Source organism: Botryllus schlosseri, chromosome 12 (assembly GCF_051294905.1).
Source record: "Botryllus schlosseri isolate E-star chromosome 12, Bs_hap1, whole genome shotgun sequence".
Lineage (NCBI taxonomy): Eukaryota > Metazoa > Chordata > Ascidiacea > Stolidobranchia > Styelidae > Botryllus > Botryllus schlosseri.
In genome coordinates, this window is record NC_137247.1 from 23107205 (window position 1) to 23126568 (window position 19364).

At 39.6% G+C, this 19364-nt stretch overlaps 1 protein-coding gene across 1 annotated transcript; it reads right to left on the reverse strand.

The window, feature by feature from the left end:
- Nucleotides 1-15448: 15448 nt before the first annotated feature.
- On the reverse strand, nt 15449-19166 carry LOC145452893 (uncharacterized). Its single transcript, XM_080331019.1, has 4 exons — nt 18877-19166; nt 18493-18652; nt 18001-18111; nt 15449-16225 (listed from the first exon to the last, which is right to left on the reverse strand). Exons 1-4 carry the CDS (start codon nt 18933-18935, stop codon nt 16076-16078), a joined length of 480 nt encoding a protein of 159 aa, XP_080187145.1. The 5' UTR covers nt 18936-19166; the 3' UTR covers nt 15449-16075.
- Nucleotides 19167-19364: the final 198 nt, after the last annotated feature.

The window sequence follows — 19364 nt, forward strand, 5'->3', positions numbered from 1 at the left end:
GCAGTAAGCAACACACGGTTACGGTACAACAAACACAAAATCAGCTGTAAAACAGCCGAACAACAAAACAACACTAATGGAAGATTCCCAGCGTGTAGAGATGTTCCTTCTGGCGACAGAGGATCGGCTCTTGCAGTTTTATAATGGTTGATTCAAGGACCTTTGAATGAAAAAGAGAACGACCACGAGCAGCTGTGGAAAACTGATTGTTATTGTAATGTTTTGCACACTCTGGTTGTTTCAATAGGTGCTGTCCGATGGCAAAATTACATGCTGTTACTTGGTCATAATCACGCATGGTAACTAGGGACTGTGATGATGAAGCAGGCATGCCATCACCCTGCGAATTCCTAATTTGACGCGGGACGCGTTGACGAATTGTTTGTTGCAAGCGTTGAGATGTGCGACCCACATACCACATACTTGATATTGAAAAAACAATTCTTAAAAGATTCACAAGGTTTACACTTATCAGCACGCCCGATTCCATCTAAATATCTAACTAGTCGAAAATTCATTTTTTGCTGGCGTTTACTGGTTATTTCCATAATAGGCCTTGGCAGCTAAAGTGTTACACGGCTTGGAGCGTCCCCACAATACCAAGCATTGCGGGGTGATAGCGTCTCAGCTAGTACCATGTTAGTACCTTGTCTCGCCATCCTCAATGTCGATTCCATAGTTGGTGAAAGGCGTGTCAGGTATCGTGCGCACCTCAAAATATAAGTGTTAGAGAGCACAGCTTTTTACCGACAAAGTTTCAAAAACGTGGTTGCTAAACGGTGTGACCTATTTTGTCTGGATATTGCATTCTTGCCTACCGCAGCCTCTACGGAGTTTGAATAGAGGCCCGCGAACCGTTTTGAGTTAGCGGACCTTTCACTTGGCCAATGCAGCCTTTTTTAGGACCATCCGCACTTTTTTTCAAAATAGATTCGATCAACAGTAACCAACCGAAAATTATTACACGAAAAGAAAAAAAAAGGATACTTATCAATATTTTGTTCAGATGTTAAACTATAGTAGATTACCGGTAGGGCTCGGCAAAATCGAGTACCTGAGTGATTCGATTTTGAATCGAGTATTTTGCTCCGAGTCGAGTCGAGTATCACTTATAATGACGTCACATCCGTATAGGAGATGACGAAATTCAAATATGAACTTTTATCCTACCACAAATAATATAAAGCCTGTCGTACACCATGTAAAGGTAATTAGTAGCTTTGCAATACGTGTTACGTATGCTGTCGTACGACCTCGACCAATCGAAATTTTCAAGGCTTCCAGAGTGAGAAATGGTATCGAATTATAATTTTCGTTGATCAATTCACTGTTATTGACGTGGAGCGTAAGATTTCAGTACTCGAAGAAAATCACCTTTTACTGCTAGACTCGAATCATTAGGATTATTACTTGATTCAGATTCGAGTACTCGAGTCATTGTGCCCAGCCCTAGTTACCAGTATAGGCCTTCCGAGTGTCTCTGTGTTGAAGAGACATGGGGAAGCAAGACAAAGCAAATGCCACAGAATGTGGGGCCACAAGAGATCCTCAACATGGACCCAAAAGGAGCGTTTCTGCACGACCCACTTCTAGCCTATGTCAAAGTGATATCCATATTCAAACAAGCAACGTGGACGGGGCGCAACCTAAAAAACATGAAAACAAAAAGATTGGCTCGGCGTGGATACTACGATCGTGCGTGCAGCGACTTCAGCGAAGACCCAGGAAGGAGAACGAGAAAAACGCAAAAGCGATCTAGGACCAGATCCAAGCGGAACCAGCAACCAAAAGCAAAGCCGAACTTGAAACAAGAGGGATAAAATAATGAAACAATCGATCGACTACACAAGCAGCCACATGACACAGAGCAATCTGTGCCGTGTGTCCTTGAGGTAAGCGTGACCCCTAATACATGTTGGCCTTCCGAGTGTCTCAAAATAGTGAAAACTCTTTTGCTTCGCTTTGATTTCAACAATAATTGAATACTTTCGGTTCGTCACTGAGGTTATCTTTAATAAGAATGTAAGAATAATGGAAAATAAAGTTGCAGTACAAGACGTTGAAATTTACTATTTTTTTATTTCCATGTAACTTCTTTGTACACAATAATACGTGCCATCAATTGATATAAAAGTTTTATAAATATAATAATGACTTTCTTCGTAAGGATTATTCTTGATCACAGGTTTTCGACTCTTTCTATCACTAAGTACAATTTCCTTCCTCGATGTATGAATGTATTCGCAACGACTGTTCCCTGCCTGGAACACGGGTGGGTAACCTTAAGCGCCGAAAAATCTTTGCAATTAGTGGGCGTAAAAACTTAACAAATAAAATCTGCAACAGTTCTTCGGTTTTTGTTATTGAAAAAATCATTGTATCAGCAAAACATCGTGAGTTACCGCCGACAATCACTTCGCCGCAAAGTCGTTACTCTTCGTGCAAATATTATTCACATGAGGGGTCTTAAACTCAAACGTTTCCTAGTTTTGATGACGCCACGGGCCGCAGTATAAAATAGGGGTATTATAGAGGGTTACCATACGTCACCATACGTTACCATACGTTACCATACGTAGTATAGTAGATCGGTCGCATGACGCGCTTTTTTGCATGGGGTAGTATAGGGCCCGCTGGTGATGTGCCTGGAAACTCGTGTTGGTGATGGTACCCTTTTGACCCCCCCTTCCGCTCGTGATGTGCCATGTGTTCTTATGGGATCTCTGGTGATGGTACCCTTTCGGGTATAGGCTGCGTCGGTGATGTGCCGTGAAAACTCGTGTTGGTGATGGTACCCTTTCAGACCCCCTATCGCTCATGATACGAGGATTTGTCCTCTTTTTTGACTTTTTTGAAAGTGTCCTCGGAGGACGCCCTTTTGTCCTCTTTTTTGAGATTCTGTCCTCTTTTTTGAAAATTTAGGTCACATTTAGAGCAAAATGCGAGTGATATGCCGTAAATTAGCACAGAAGTGACGCTCCGGCGGGTATTTCGGAGTGAAAAACGGTGATTTAAGCTCTGAGCGAAAAGTTGATTTTTTTTTCAGTCAACCATCTAGCAATGTGGAGAGGAAAACGGTATTTTGAGCTCTGAGCGGAAAGTTGACCTTTTTTTTTAGTCAACCGATCACAAAGTTTGCAAGTCTCAAATTTCTGAAAAGTGTCCTCTTTTTAGATTTCCAAAATATGGTAAGCCTAGTAATATATATATTTCTAAGTAGCCCTTATTGGACGGGACTTTCCATACAAATCGGGAAAATGTGATTTACTATTGAAATATTCACGATTGCCGCAATAAAGTCACATTTTTAAATATTCGATAAAAATTGTTGACGTACTCGGCATAATTTGTCGAAATATTTAGTCATATAGACACCATGCCAGAGGAGAAATTCATCATGACCCGTAAAAGCTCTTGCGTTACAATTTTGCAGCTAGCGGACGTTTGACATGCCGCAACTATGGGTGGAGAATTTAGAATGTAACAAAGATTAATCTGATTTCAGAGCATTTGACCGTTGTAGCCTTGTCATGGTTTCGGGCATACTTCTGGCAAGTTGGCTATTACTCATGTCATTGCCAAATTCAACTTAAATCAGTTTTAGTACATTGAAACTGATCAATAACTCTAAATATATTAAATGTGCCATTGCAATATAAATATCCGAATGCCGAAGGATCAATTGGTGTTACTGCTGTGGAGCATACCCCTACTCATTTTTGATTGGCAATATTATCATGAATAAAGAGAGCCAAAATGACCCAAGACGTTACTAACTATACAAAGCTGAAAAGTTTATGTTTTAAATCGAAATCCGTCGAAGGAACATGCGAATGGATCAACCCTGTATGGAATGGGAGACATTCATAAACCACTTGGGGCGCCAACACCTCGTCCTATAGTCAGGGCATGGTATGGTATGGTATGGTGTGGTATGGAAGTATGGTATGGTATGGATCCATATTTTGGTATGGAATATGGAACGATGCTAGTATGGTATGGAATGGAAGATTTTAATCTATGGTATGGAACGAGATTTCCATACTTCCATACTTTGGTGTTTTATACATTTTTTCGTGATCTGTGCAAGCTTCATGAAGCGTACGTTGTTCGCTGTTCACGGAATACGATCGCTTTTGTTATGTGTGAACTATTGAACGCTGTGTAGGAACAAATACACGCTTATGCTTATGCAACGGTTTTTAGGAGTACCTGGAATGACATGATTTTGTGATGCAATAATTACAACAGTAATGTTGATCCGATATTCTACTGAGTCTACTGGACACGACGTCTCCAAGCGCAGTCTATCATGTGACGCAATAATTGGTAATGTAGACTACTCCAACTACCTCATTCCTTGAGTGACGACAGCTTACCAGCAATCATGCTACAATGTACTAATAGCTCAATGCGATTGATAATTACATTTCTTCTGAAACATTGTCCGCCACATTTACACTATTTACATACCGATGTATCTCATTGGTCATATTTCAAACGCTCTTGCATTAGGATTATAGATCAGAGAGTGGGGTAGATATAGTTGGAAATTCTCGCCAAGATAACCTCAACCAAATACTATACCAATAATCACATAGATCGCTTCAGTATTGATCACCTGCAGGTGGGATATTTTGTGGTTGGGCCTATATTATAAATTATTGTGCGAATATTTACATCAAACTTGCATGTGCCTCATGCCAATGTATCGGAAATGCGATGATATTCTTATGGAGGGTCTTAGATAACAATCCGCTTAACAATCCGCTGACTATCATTCATTTTGCTCACCCCCGTGAACTAAACCTCACCAAACAGACTCTGTAAAACTATTACCAGGAATTAAATTCGCATCATGGTTGGTCTAAGCAATAATTACACCCGAAATATCAATAATACCGGTGCTAAGGTACTTTACGAGGGTTGTAACCAAGTCACAAGGCTCCAAGTCACAAGTCAATCTTACTTTTATTGTTTTGACCCGAGTCAAGTCGAGTCATTTTCAATTCACTACCGAGTCAAATCCGAGTCCAAGTCAGCAAGCAGAGGGTCGAGTCCGAGTCATGGTATTATGACTCGGTTCCGAGTCCAATTTATTGTGTTGATTGTGTTGTTAAACCCGCCTTTTATAACTATATTTATGATATCAAATGGTTCGCCTTTATAGTATACTAATTCTTCTCACTTTTAGCAGTTACTGGTCGCATTGTCAAGTACCATAGTACCAATAGACGAAATACCAATAGTGTGATTACTTTAACATTTTTCGAAATTACATTGAAATGTCATTCTTGGCCGTCTGAGTCGAGTCGAGTCGAGTCATTTCCGTATTTTGAGAAAATGACTCAAGTCAAGTCGAGTCTTCAGAAAATCGTGACTCGAGGTGGACTCGAGTCATTACAACCCTGTACTATAATTATGATATTGAGGTATTTCAAAGTATGGAATATCTATCAAGTATGGTATGGAACAATGTTGGTATGGTATGGAAAATTGCAAGTATGGTATGGAGAGAGTAAGGCAAGTATGGAGTATGGAAAATCCTCGTTCCATACCATACCATACCATGCCCAGCCTATAGTCCGTAGTAAACAAACAAAACCTATAGCTTTATTCGCTAGAAACCAGGTCAGCCATTGCCTGTTGAATTCGGGTAACAGAATTTTAATCTCTTGTATGTACGGGGTTTAAACATATTTACGACTGATGATTGAGCTCAATGCAATTTATGAATTGCCAGGTTACTTCGTGTACCGGTATTTCATTTCCAGAGAGTGACGTTTGAATATTAGCTGAGTGACATATATATTTCATTTTAACAGACTGTATTATCATCTATCTACATTATAAAATGCCACGATATTGCTGTGTACCTGGTTGCACGAGTCGGATTGGTGGTGATTTGATTCCTACGTCTTAAGGGAAACTGGTGAAATGGAGAGTAGCTATTAGGAGATCAGACTACAAAACGAAACAGCTTTGGACAGAGACATTGGGCAGAGGGCAGAGACATTGTTTGCTATGGTCATTTTCTTCCAAGTGATTATATGAGCCGAACATGAAACTTGAAAGACAGGAGGCAGTCACTACAAACTGTCAGGAAGACAAACAATTCGAACCCATTTACAGCAGCACCTACTGAAATAATTCATTCCGGAACACATAGTGACCAGAAATTACAAACAGACTCGGAAAATATGGGCATTCAGTGCCAACTAGGTGCTTCAATGCCAGCTTTCAGTTTAGAAAATATCAAGGATGATAAGAAAGCAGTGCAGTAGCCTACTTCACTGGATTTGATGACATCAAACAGTTTCTGCTTTTAAAGGACATTGCAATGTACGATGTGAATTGTGCATCTATTGGAGTACACCTGTACATTGTGTTCAAACGAAGAGCAAGTTTATCTGACACTGATCAAGCTCTTGATCATCAACTGCTTGGTATTGTTTCAGAATCAACAGCTTCCCGCATCATTAACGCTTGCTTGGATCAAGCATGTGTACTGTTTATTATCAAAACTACTAATTTGGCCTTCAAAACAAGTAATATTGGATCCCATGTCAGATGATTTAAAAAACTATATCCATCAACGAGATAATTATTGACTCTACAGAAATCCCAATTGAGCAGCCATCCGACATCCATGCACACTGCACTGTCCGTTACATTTTCCACTTGAAAGAATGGAAATACCATGGAAGTATTACTTGGTACTGCACCCACAGGTCCTGTCTCCTTCATAAGTGACTGCTATGGTGGATCCGTTAGGGACCGCAGCATTATTGGCCGAAGCCAGAGCAATGTTTGAAAAGGGCGACAGTATCATGGCTGATAAAGGATACCTACTGCAAGGTTTGTTTGCACCATTCGATGTGAAAATCACCACCCCTACTTTGATGAAAGGCATGACTCGGCTCTCTCAGGAATAGCGGGTAGGGGATTACACCATCTCCTCAAAATATGTAGGCCTACACGTTGATAGGGTTATTGGTTATGCAAAGTCATTCAAAATCATTCAAAATGTCTTGCCTTGCAATCTCTTTGCATTTGAAAAATGAAATAGTCTCTATCTGCTTTATGATTTTTGAATTTAGGAAAGACATAGTTTGATATAGTCCTACATAACAGCATTTGATGCATTTATTATTTTATGTTCGGTGAAGCAGACTTGGTTAGTGATAATGACTGATAACTCTCAGTGGTGCATGGATTTTCTTGCTCCAACTTCAATATTAGATGCCGCCATAATAAACGGGAATATCACTGTACTGGATTTGATGACTGAACAGAAAACATATCACTACCTAGCTAGACGCAAGTTTTGTTTTCATTTACTTAACGAGATACATAAAAACTCCCAATATATATGTAGACTACGTAATCAACAGAAAGAATCACGGAATTTGGAAATAACAATAATCACCACGATGGCAGGAACGGTTTTGCTCAGAAAAAATTGTATTCAATGCTACATTGCATTCCGCAGTTATCCGTTTTTCATCTTGCGCTGACGCAATCTTGAAAAACCAAAAAAGGACGCCAATACATTTAGTAGAACTTTTGCAACTTCAGAATCATAAATTTAGGAACAAATTCTGGGTCAAACTCTATATTTTCCATGTGCACATCACGTAATGTATACATTAAACAACATAGCTTCATTCAAGCGCAAGTCATTTGGCCTTGTACTTGGGCATACCATCTGTGATTTTTCTTCAGATAATAGTCATCTGCAGCAATCATCAAATATGGAGAATACTTTCCAGGTGTTCCAGGATATCAAAAGACAACAAATCAAGACGTAGTTTCTTTCGGTATCCAATGTAAACAATGGATCACTAGGACGAGCTTTTGGCGCCCCCAAGTGTATGAATGTCTCCCAATGATTGTGTTACAGAAGGGACATTCTGTGATTGATTTAGCGGGATATATTGTGCTCTCAAGCGAGGCTCAAAGCAGAATAGTCCGAAATATTCAAAATTTAAAGATTTATTTTTTTGACACTGAACTCGTTCGACAATCAGACTAGAAGGACCGGTGTGTTTGTGTATGTGTGTGTGTGTTGCTTTCAGAAACAACTTCGAGATCTGATTGACTCTTTCCCGCTCAAGCAGACGAATTCCGCAAGACCATAGGCTATACATATGAAATTAAAAATCATGGGTCATAGTTGCAATGGAATGGATAGTTACACCATTTTGTAAGTCGAATAAAACGATTGCAGAAAGATCTTCATGCATTATCTCAGAATATAACACATTGCCAAGAAACACCAGATAGGTTTATGCTTCGCGTGAAAATTATTGATAGCAATCATATCTTATAGAAAGTATCTCAGAATATAAAATTTACATCACTACAATCATTTTGGTACAGCGGTTCAAATGTCTATTTTTCCGCCAAGCTGTGGGCCACACATTAGATTCGTTAGTCGAGATTGGGTTGTCTATTCTTTTATCATAGGTAACCAAATTTCATGAAGTTTAATGCGTGTATCGTACCGTCGCTCCGAAACAAGCTACATATTTTTGAATGACAATGATGGTTATGTCAAATAGATATTGCGTCAAATTATATCTAAGGTCAACAAATTGATAGAAATATTCTTGTAACTTTTACATTATCAGAATCTACGATTTCAAAACTCCCGTGGGAGTAGAAGTGCAAGTTAAAATGCAAGTTGTAACGCGACAGCGTTCGAATATCATTCTTTTTTATGATATTTAGATTTGATGTAATTTGAATATTCGTTATTCGTATTATCTTCCTTTGTATGGGCGTAGTAAATAGATATCGACCGGGGTTAGTAGTGATCAATCAACCGCAATTTGAGATATGAATTAGGGATGGTGTGAACGTGAGGTTCACGTTCGCGTTCTTTGTGTGAACCTCAGATGTATCGAGGTTCACGTTCACATACAAGGCTATATCTGCACCTTCCTTGTCCAGCGGCATATGCACACCATGCACTCATGGTATGCATATGCATAGATCATGTGTATGTCAATCATGAGTCGGTGTATATGCCGCAAAATCATCAAGGACAAAAATAACCTACGTCCTTTTCTTTTCCTTATTCAACCGATCAATGAAATGATATCGTTTTCTGATGTATAAAAATCTAACAGGGTAAAATCTAACGGTTCAATCTGGATTTCATATGTTTATTGTATCATAAAAACCAAAGCCGTGCGATTGAGGTGGTGGCTACTGCTATATAACTTGTTAATGAGGTAATATCGCCAGCAAGTAAAAAACCCATTTTACACTCTGCTCAATATCAACGTAGCAATACTTGGACGCCGAATACATTATCCGGTCTGGCTTAGACTGCTAAGGCGTAAGCTTACATTCCCTTGCAAGTCCCCGTCGAAATTGTTGGGAAAGCGACGGAAGATATTGATTTTACGGGATTAATTATTGTATCATTTGGTTGCCCCAGTTGATACCTTTGGCGACCTCTAAAACGTCAATATGTACTTCAGCATCGTGGCATTATCTGGTCCGAGTCGTCGCTAGGAATCGTGTAAAGGTGTACATTAATATAGGCTATCACTTCACTGAAATGTAGGGTTGAAACTAGCAATGTGAAGTCACGTGATGTCACGAGGTTCACGTTCCCGTTCACACAGAACCTTTCGAAAATGTTCGCGTTCACACGAACCTGAACCTTTCAGAGGTTCACACCATCCCTAATATGAACATAGACAGTGAGCGATTTTCTGAGGTATGCAATCAATTTGACAAATCGAAAGTATAGGATCATTGCCATGATTCTGGCAAAACTGCCAAAGTATGGAAACGTATGGAAGTATGGAAAGAACATTCCATATCAAAGTTGGGAAATTTCCATATCATACCGTACTTGCACTCTTCCATATTCCATACCGAAATTTCGTTACATACCATACCACACCATGCACTGCTGTTATAACGGTACATAACTGGCTAAGTGCATTGATCTGGCCACCGGCCCGTCATCGCATCATAGCTAATTCCATTGTTAGCGAATAGAAGCGTTGCTAGATTAGAATCCGTGTGATCTGTAGAATAATGTAATGCATATTATATTATGTATATAGGCTAGGTAAGAAAGTATTTAAGGGAAAACAAGGGTCAAGAATTGAAGGTAATGTTTTGTAATGCTTGGACTGGTCTGGCACCCCTGCGACCTGAAGGTTTTGAATTTGACACGCGATCCAAGTTGAGTATGACACCGCAGTAGTAATCCAACGCAGAGATGGCAATGGCTGATCCCAAACGGTTTGAATTTGAACTTGAATAGGGGGATATGGCAAATCGAAGATAACGCAACCGAAAATGGTTATCATCCATCCTAGGGAGATAGTTATAATTGTCAGGTCGTCTTTTAATACCAGCGGATGGGCGTTATCAGCAACAGAGCGGATATGCCGTAGAGAAGCGCAATCAAAGTGATAAGTGGGACGCCAAAAAGATGTTTAATCGCGTATGAAGAACAATATGATGTCAAGGCTTTCAGACTCTCGCATTTGCACAGCGAAATTGCCAATAAAGAGAAGGCGATAAGAAAGGATCCAATGACGTATAAATATAGCTTATTTTAGTTCAAGGGAATAATTGTCTGAGAGTTTCCCGAATTGAAGGTTTAATATCTATTCGAACCTGCCGAAATCAACAATATTTGTACGATGCTGGCTAGTTCCAACAAAAGCGAATATGCGCAGTCAGCCACCTGGAGTCATTATGCATCGTCACCACTCGATGTTTCAGCTTCTAGGACCATTGTAAAGTCTGATTCTCTTAGGAAAGAAAATGCAATGTCTTCGAAGATATCGCTAACTGCGACAGTCGACGAGATTTATCGAGTGCAAGTCTTGGCCGACCCGTGGACTCAGAAATATCAACTTCTTGATGTTGATTTTTCAGCTGTTAAGAAATCACTGATTGCTAGCATTGGTGCGAACGGTGCCATTTGCGATGAAAAAATGGCGATGAAAGCAATTTCGCGTCTGAGGACGATCAAAATGTCGACCAAGATTTTGTCCGACACAAGAATAGGGAAATGCGTCAACCAGGTACGGAGAGCGGCCAAAAAGTGTCCGTATCAAATGCTGAGGATCGGCTGCGAAAATCTGATCAAAAGGTGGCGGGAATTGTGCGAGACGGAGTTGGATTTGGAAGCGGTGAGATGAATCAAAGGCGACGACGCCATTTTTAGAGAGTCCCCGCAAAATGGTTACAGTCCAACGTTGTACTTTGTAAAAGTGCGTCATTTCGATTTAATTCGCCGGCTTAACACGTAACCATAGCACGATTTTTCGCTATTGATTGTTGACTTATGACGTTTTTAAATGAATAAAATACAATATCTTACCCATTATACTTACGCAGCGGATTTTTGTATTATAAAAGATGATGCAATTCGTTTTATTTCTTCTATTTACGAGGCTATCTGCCTTTTTCCGCGTCCATTTTAATTAAGTCAAGAATAGCAGTGTGTATATGCACTTCTCAGTTGTTTATGATGTGTTTGAATTAAGGTTTAACGTTACTGAAACCCAGACCGGTTGGCATTTCGCATCTGTTCGTATTTGATGCCATCGTGTCATACGATTGAACATTTCTGAATGAATATTATCGCCATGCGGTACTCTCAGTTGGAAATTTGATCCGAACATTATCATTATCTTTAGAAAACATTGTCATGTAATGGCCCCGTACTCTTTCGAATGGATGAAGAAAAATCGCCCATATACAAAAATTGTAACCTGCGTACTATGTACGCCTCGTACTGATAAGTATAGAGTGGATTCGCGATATGTCGCATTATATGAATTTGTCTAGACTGGGCCTGCGTAATGAAATACCTCATTAGTGCAATTCGATTACCAACCACAGAAAGACTGATAGTCCCTCATTTTATCGATGCAACGCGTTTGCCTGACATTTGCAGCGGAATACCTGACCAGTTATAACTGGTATAATTATAACTGGTTGAGGAATATTGAAGTTACATGCTGATTTGGCGAATTGTGATTTATATTATACGCACCGTCCTTGACTGTACAAGAACAATCATTGAAAATCGGGCAGTGTTTATTACACACATTACACTGGTCAACAAAATGGATTTTTTTTTGGCTGAACAACTTGGAGTCGTTTCTGGGGTTTTCAAGGTTGCTGATTACGAATATCCTATTAGTTTTGGTTTAAAAAAGAATATATTTATACTCCTAAAAAGCCCAAAATCTCTGCGTATTTATCCTTGAATATTTCAATTGGTAGGAAGTATACTAAATATGAGATTTTCTACTTTTATAGAATTGACCATGTAGAACCCGCATGTCGTTGCCAGTTATTCAATCAACACTAACATGACCTGATGCGAGATCTTGTTTCTAAAAAAGCGGTTTGTCAAGTCTAAAAATCGTACTTTTGCAAAACGGAAATATATTTTCTCCTGTACCAATTGCTCATTCTACCAATATGAAAGAGGAGTACGAAGCGATCAAATTTGTCCTAGAGAAGCTTAACTAAAATACTCATATGCGTCTCATCTCTTTTGACTTGTAAATCGATAATTTTCCGCTGAGCCGACAAAGTAGTATCTCTATAAAACGAGAAGCTTTAATCTGGTATCTTTGATGGACCTCCAATTCGAATACGGATTCCGATTTCATATTAATAAAGTAGCTCACGGCATGGAATCCCTTCCTGGATGTGGTAAATGAAACTTTTTGGAGGATCACGAAGCACCCAACTACCAGCAGTTGGTCTGAGAATTGGTATCTGCATACGGAAACCTTGGAGCAAACATGAGCATTGAATCTCACTTCCTGTTCAGTCATTTTGATACATTATTTTAATAATATCGTTTATTAGAGGGAATAGAAAAGGGAAATGTTCCACCAAGACATCAAAACTACAAACGAAAGATATCAGTGCAGATGAGATGAAAATATTATGGCAGACTACTGCTGGAACTTTGCGAGAAACTGCACTAAATTACTCACACGCGAGAATAGTACACGAAACAAATTTGCTTTAAGAAAAGTTGATAATATTATATTCCAACTGATTATTTTGAATTTATAGTGGGTGGTTGACATAAAAGTGACTGAATTAATGTAACTTTATTTGAGTATCTAGGTAAATTCCTAATTACATGATTGGAATATATCTATGTACATGATATCCGTGAAAGTCCCAAACTATGATGAATCTGATACCCCGGAATATAATGCTGTCGACTTATTTTGATTTAAAACAGTTTTCGGCGTGTAGAAATAACAAGTAGACTAAATTTCTGAACTTTATAGTACGACTGAGCTGATGTTTTACCTAGCCCATATAGCAAAAATATGAGATTTTAATCGAGATAGCCCCGTGGGTTATCTTCAACAATAGAGCCAATTTGAAAAATACTAAGGTCATATTCGGAATCAGTACCCTTCAGAACCCCGAAAACCACTCTTACCGTGTCTGCCTAAAAATATGTGTTGACCAGTGTTGTCAGTTTTATCAATAATTTTACAAATCCAAAACGTCACAATATTGCGATACACTGAAATGACAGGAAGTGACTGTATCGACTTGGACCAGTCATTCAACCAGGCGACCGACTTGAGCTGGAACAGTGGCTTTTAGCATGAATATTATAACTATGGGAAATGCACCGGAGTAACGATGTAAAAGAAATCTTCCAAAATATTAGGAATAATGAGATGAAGGACTATCCATATTTAGCCAAAAATGATACAGGAACTAGGACAGTTTCAATATTCCACACGAATTCGAAAAGTTTGCGGTAACGCGGTTACTGTCAAATATGTGTTCAGAACTCTAGTTGGAAGATGCTACAAAAACGCATGGCCCCTCTTTCAAGGGATATTGGAAATTTGATGCAGCTCATCCGAACGGCATGTATATATTGATTGGCGGCATCCCTCGCCTGGCTCACGACGATATAGGTGACCACTTCCACGGCCCTGGTCACTGCATGGCACGGCAACAACACGGCAGTTCCGCCAAGTTCGAATGGATGCACACCGACCTGCGTTGACCAAACTTTACGATACAGCGTACAAGGTTTTGAAGTAATCAACGGAGTCATTTACTATATCCATAGACGGCTGACCAGATGTGGTTTCCGTCGATCGTCTGATACCGGCATACATTGATTTGAGCCAACCAGTGGAAGTGGCAAAAACCTCCAAGACGGGACAGATCACCAAGACAAGCAAGTGAGATCGAGCAATCACGTGACCTTCAAGAAGCAATAAGATCTCCACGCAACAGCCACCCTCTATCTCGCCACGGTTTTTGAGGATCCCCGCCGTTGGAAGGCGATAGTGTAGCGACTCTCCAAGGTGCGATCATCTCGATCAAATGTTTGATCGGCTTGATTACCAAATAGCGAATCCATCCGTTTCTTTATTGACATTGTAATATAGCTCCTTGAAAATATAATTTAGGATATGGGGCTAATGTGGCTCCTTTGGCGACGAACTTCTCCTCTATATCAACGATATAAAGAGTATCATTTACCGGACTACAACATCATGTAGCATTTTGACATTGAACGTTCATCATCAATCATCCGAACATCCATTCGGTTCACGTCATATGTATGTTGCATTTAAAACGCACCTATACAATATACATATGTATTTATACATAGATAATATACCCAAATTTCTCCAATAGAATTGAACATTGTATTCTTGCCATTTTACGTGCAAGGCATTCCCTGCATATTGCGCGGTGACCTGCCTAATTTGTACCGCCATAATATCAAAACGGTGTAATCTCCTGAAAGTTCGGTAGAATTGAATGATAACTGGATTGAGATTTCATGTAGGCCTACGCTGTTGTTGCGATTCTTTTGAAGGATTAAATCCATCACTAGGCCAAGTTTTTGCAACTTTGCAACTTTTTTTATAACTTCCGACAGCTTCCTAAATACTCAGAATCTATCTACTAAGCCTTCTTAAGCTGTTTGGAGGGATTTTCTAGCGCATCCTTTTGCAGCTTTCTCAATTTTTCATGGCAATTTTCACTGAAACGTCTTATCAAATATTGCGTTGAAATGTGAATGAGTGAGTTAAAAACATGTTATAAACTATTTCTAGTATGAATCTATTCTCTTTGATTTGCGAAACAAAGAGCTATATGGTGGGTTAACTGCTTCTCATTGTTATCTATGAGATAATGGCTTGCCAGCAAGAAGTTCAACTACCCCTGCCAAACACGACCGTGTCCGAACAATATGTAAATAGATCGCTTTATTATTTCTTCTGTCATTTAAATTTGAAATAGTTTCCCATTTCACGAGCACGCAGGCAAGACACAGGCGAGACATTTCACTGAGTCACCTTTTTCAGGCTATTTCTTTTGTTTAAGTTACAGTTCTTCTACAATGCTTTGGGTGTAGTTTGCTGACCTAGTGGGTTTGGGGTGTGTTATTTGACTTGTATTGGGGGCGGGGGTATCGCTATGCTGTTTGAATTCTTGGCGGGAATTATTTCCTCATTGCGTAATTTTCTTGCTGTGGCCCGACAAAATGTAATTTTTAGCGGTTTGACCAGATCGTGCGTTCAATAGCAATGAAGTAACATATTGGACAGCTCTGCGGGTACTGTAGGTTATTCAACGGAACCTTTCAAGTTCGACTACCGTAATAATTCCACAAATATTATGAATGCAACTTTCTCGCGATTTTAGTGCAGCAAAATCTTGCCTTATCCATCACACATTCATCTCATTTTACTTGATGTAATGCTGGATCACCAGAATTCATAGAAAGAGGTAGGAAGAAACTCAATATTTTCAAAAATGCTAAGACAGATCTTGATTCATTTTCCATCAGCATATGAGACCACTTCGATTCCAATTATCATAATACTCAATTGTTACGACCAGCATCTATATCACCATTGTCTGCTGATTCCAGAAAACGGAGTTTACCGTTGGTATGAATGATTTTTATTTCGGCAGTTGCAAACGATACATAACAATACAATGATTGAATTATGGACCTAAAAGCGTGTGGAAACAATGATGTCGATGACGAAATAACATAGAAATATCACTGAGGTGGTTTGGCACGAGGTCCAACTGCGCCAGAGCGTACAGTCTGATTGCTTTGTTTTCGGCACGATTTGGAACCATCTTGGGTTTGCTTCAGATAGCGTAGCGAGGTTGCTGTTCGTATTGCACGTCTTCGCGATCGAACTTCCTGGAAATAGCAATTGTATTTTTTACGAATTGAGCACGGTACGAGAACGGGATTCGTACGAGGCACAGAGATCCGCGATTGTACGTTCAAAGAGTAGAATCATACATAGGAACCGTAGCAGGTGCTTCCCGTCATCGAAATGATTGGGTAAAATGGATGGGAAATTTTAATTCGTCACGCGGAACGTGAATGTTATAATGGGGCTGAGAATGCTGTTTGCCTATTCAAAACAATTTTCACTGACCGTGACCCCTCGCAATGAATCCAAACAGAATTAGTACAAAATATCCACGATAGCAATGAAAGTTATATTCTGCCTTCAAATCGATGGAAGCCTGGATGGCTAGTACACATGAACGATGAATTCGGTAACTCGGTGGTTACCTGCATAATATATATCATATGAAAATATTACGAAAAGCTTTATATAAGATCCTCTTTGTATTTGCATATCGTAATTACATTACGATCTTTAATTAACGGAACCGCAGTTTGTCATTCTAGTACAGAGGTGGGCAAACTACGGCCCGCGGGCCGCATGCGGCGCGCAACATCGTTCTGTGCGGCCCGCGAGAGTCTAAAGAAGCTTACTAAAAATATTGGTAAAATGCGTACCAAAAATAAAAATAATGCAGGGACTTGAGTAAACTTTTATTTAGTATATTTCACCATGATAACTCTAAGGCAGTGGTTCTCAAACCGGGAGCGCGAAGGCATTTGAAGCGGAACGCTTCGCAAGATTTATATCCAATTCATAGCTATTGCTCCGTATTTAGTCTTAATTTCATGTTTAAAAATCTCTTACCCACAGTCGTAACCTCACATGCCATCAAACTATCGGCTAGGTTTGCGAGCATCCTGGTTGCGTTAGTGATATGACGATAAGGTGGGCGCAATATCTTTCACCATCATAAGGGGGCGCGTGTCTTAAAAAGTTTGAGAACCACTGTTCTAAGGTAAATACTTCCTATGTTACTTTTTATGTTCAATTCCTGGCGCGACAGCCCGATCTCAAGGCCCAAGCAGTTTGAAAGGTCTCAACTGCTAAACATAACATAAATCCTAAACGAGATTAACACAATTCGGATCACGAGTGTGATTTCAGATTGGTCACTCCAGTTTTAATTATTTCAGTGATGTGCTTATGAAAAACGATTCCCGCGTGTCTTAGGTAGATTCGTTCTCTGCATGCGTAGAATTAGGGTAATTTATATTTTATATACACAGTAGAAGCGTGTTCGAAGCTAACATTACTATGATGCTGTCATCATTGTGTGTCCTAGAACTGAACCAAAAGTGGAGTTAGCACATGAAGAGATCGCTGCTTACAGATTGAAATTTCAATCCTGTTCTAAGAATCGGGACAACCGACTTTCAACACTATAGTTTTGACAAATTGGTTATTGAGGTCGACCAGCCTATGAAATCTCGCCACTGTTTCTGACGCGTGTACGATATCATCAAAGCAATGTTTGATTTGTTCTAAATAAGCATATACATTATCTCCATGTCCTCACTATATAATCAAATACAAATATCGCGTTTTGGTTTATAATCCCAATTTTATATAGTGCGGCCCGAAAATGGATTCATATATTGAATACGGCCCGCGAGCTCAAAAGATTGCCCACCCTGTTCTAGTATTCCATGTCATAGTAAATTATACAGGAAAGGTAATGGTAAATCGACAAGCTTGGTAAACCGAGACTATTGATCTTGTCTCTGGTATCATCGGGATTAGATATATTTCTAAACAGCTAATACCCATATCCTACCTTTTTAGGTGTTGCGATATCTCTCTGCTGATATGGAGCGCATAATGTTCTTTTCGATTCCTGATTTGACGTCTGCACGTTGACCAGTGATCGTTTGAGGTCAATAATTGCCTGTAAATAATATCAATCTATAAGTTACACAGCGCGAAGATAGACTCCGTTGGCAGCGGTCCAAAATAATGCGTCCCGCGATCGACACCGTTCAGGCTACGCAAGCGGTTACTCACTGAGGAGTCGGTCCATGCCTACGCCTCTGCATGTCTCTAATTAATTTGGAATTGATATGAATGAGCTGGGGATATGGGCATTGAGCATTGTCCAACTAACTATGCTACGTATGGACAACGGAAATACTCGTCACCATTTGGAAAATATAGGTGTACTTGGGCCCAGGGAAATCTGCATAACACCATGCTGACACAGAACATGCATTAGTTATAGTGACTGTAATATAGTCAGTCTCGGCTTTGCTTACTCGCCTCTATGACTCACCTTGTGACGATTTTCAATATCTTCAGACTTTTCCTTGTAAATCTTTTCGGCGTTTATGTGTTCTGCCCGTCTCTTTTTCAATTGTTCGTGCAGAGCTTCGATCTCTTCTAATTTTTTGTGACTTCCTTCAGTCCGTTTGTCACACAATTTTTCGAGATACCTGTGAAAAATGATATTGTGGTTGGTAATTAATATACATTTACTGTCGCGGACCTATCCTATATCCATTAACATAGCACGACAGCTCCATGTAAATTTGTATGCATACAACAGGGGTCTATACAGCAAGGGGTATCATATATTTCAGTATATCAAATTTCCTCCTAACGTTACGGAATCATTCAGTTGGATTGTTTATTATCGGGATACAGCAGGCGTACTTACTTGCATCGGTCTTCATAAACATTGCGCATGGCCAATATCAACAGACTATTTTTCGCCATTTTACCTATAAAGCCACCACCTTTCAGCTATGAAATCCTTCACGCACAACCAGATCCTCGCACTGCAAGATAGCAAAAAATATACACCACTTATATCTTGTGGTTATATTCCCCCCCTCTCTCTCTCTCTCTCTCTCTCTCTCTCTCTTATATCAACGAGAAAGATGCGCTTCCGACCCAGACTTATCGAATCAACAACTTCAATGCGCGATAGCAGATCGTCATCGTTATCATGCGTCTGCGCGATTGTGAATCAACTGTGAAACAATCTTGTGGAAGATAAAGCCGGTCCAATTAGCTATTGTTGGTTTCTAACGACTTCGGTAAATCTCTGAAGTCATTGACGTTTGCAATTCATTGAATGAAAATGAAAGGTAAAGGCGCACAATGGATTAGGCAATGTAACTTAAATTACGGAATATGTTTGTA

What these genes read in the sequence shown, in the direction of transcription:
- LOC145452893 (XM_080331019.1), bottom strand. Translation starts at nt 18,935, where the DNA reads ATGGCGAAAAATAGTCTGTTGATATTGGCCATGCGCAATGTTTATGAA. An exon ending in GTTTATGAAGACCGATGCAA is followed by an intron (nt 18,653 to 18,876) that starts GTAAGTACGCCT and finishes CATTTTTCACAG; the next exon opens with GTATCTCGAAAAATTGTGTG. An exon ending in ATATCGCAACACCTAAAAAG is followed by an intron (nt 16,226 to 18,000) that starts GTAGGATATGGG and finishes TGCTATTTCCAG; the next exon opens with GAAGTTCGATCGCGAAGACG.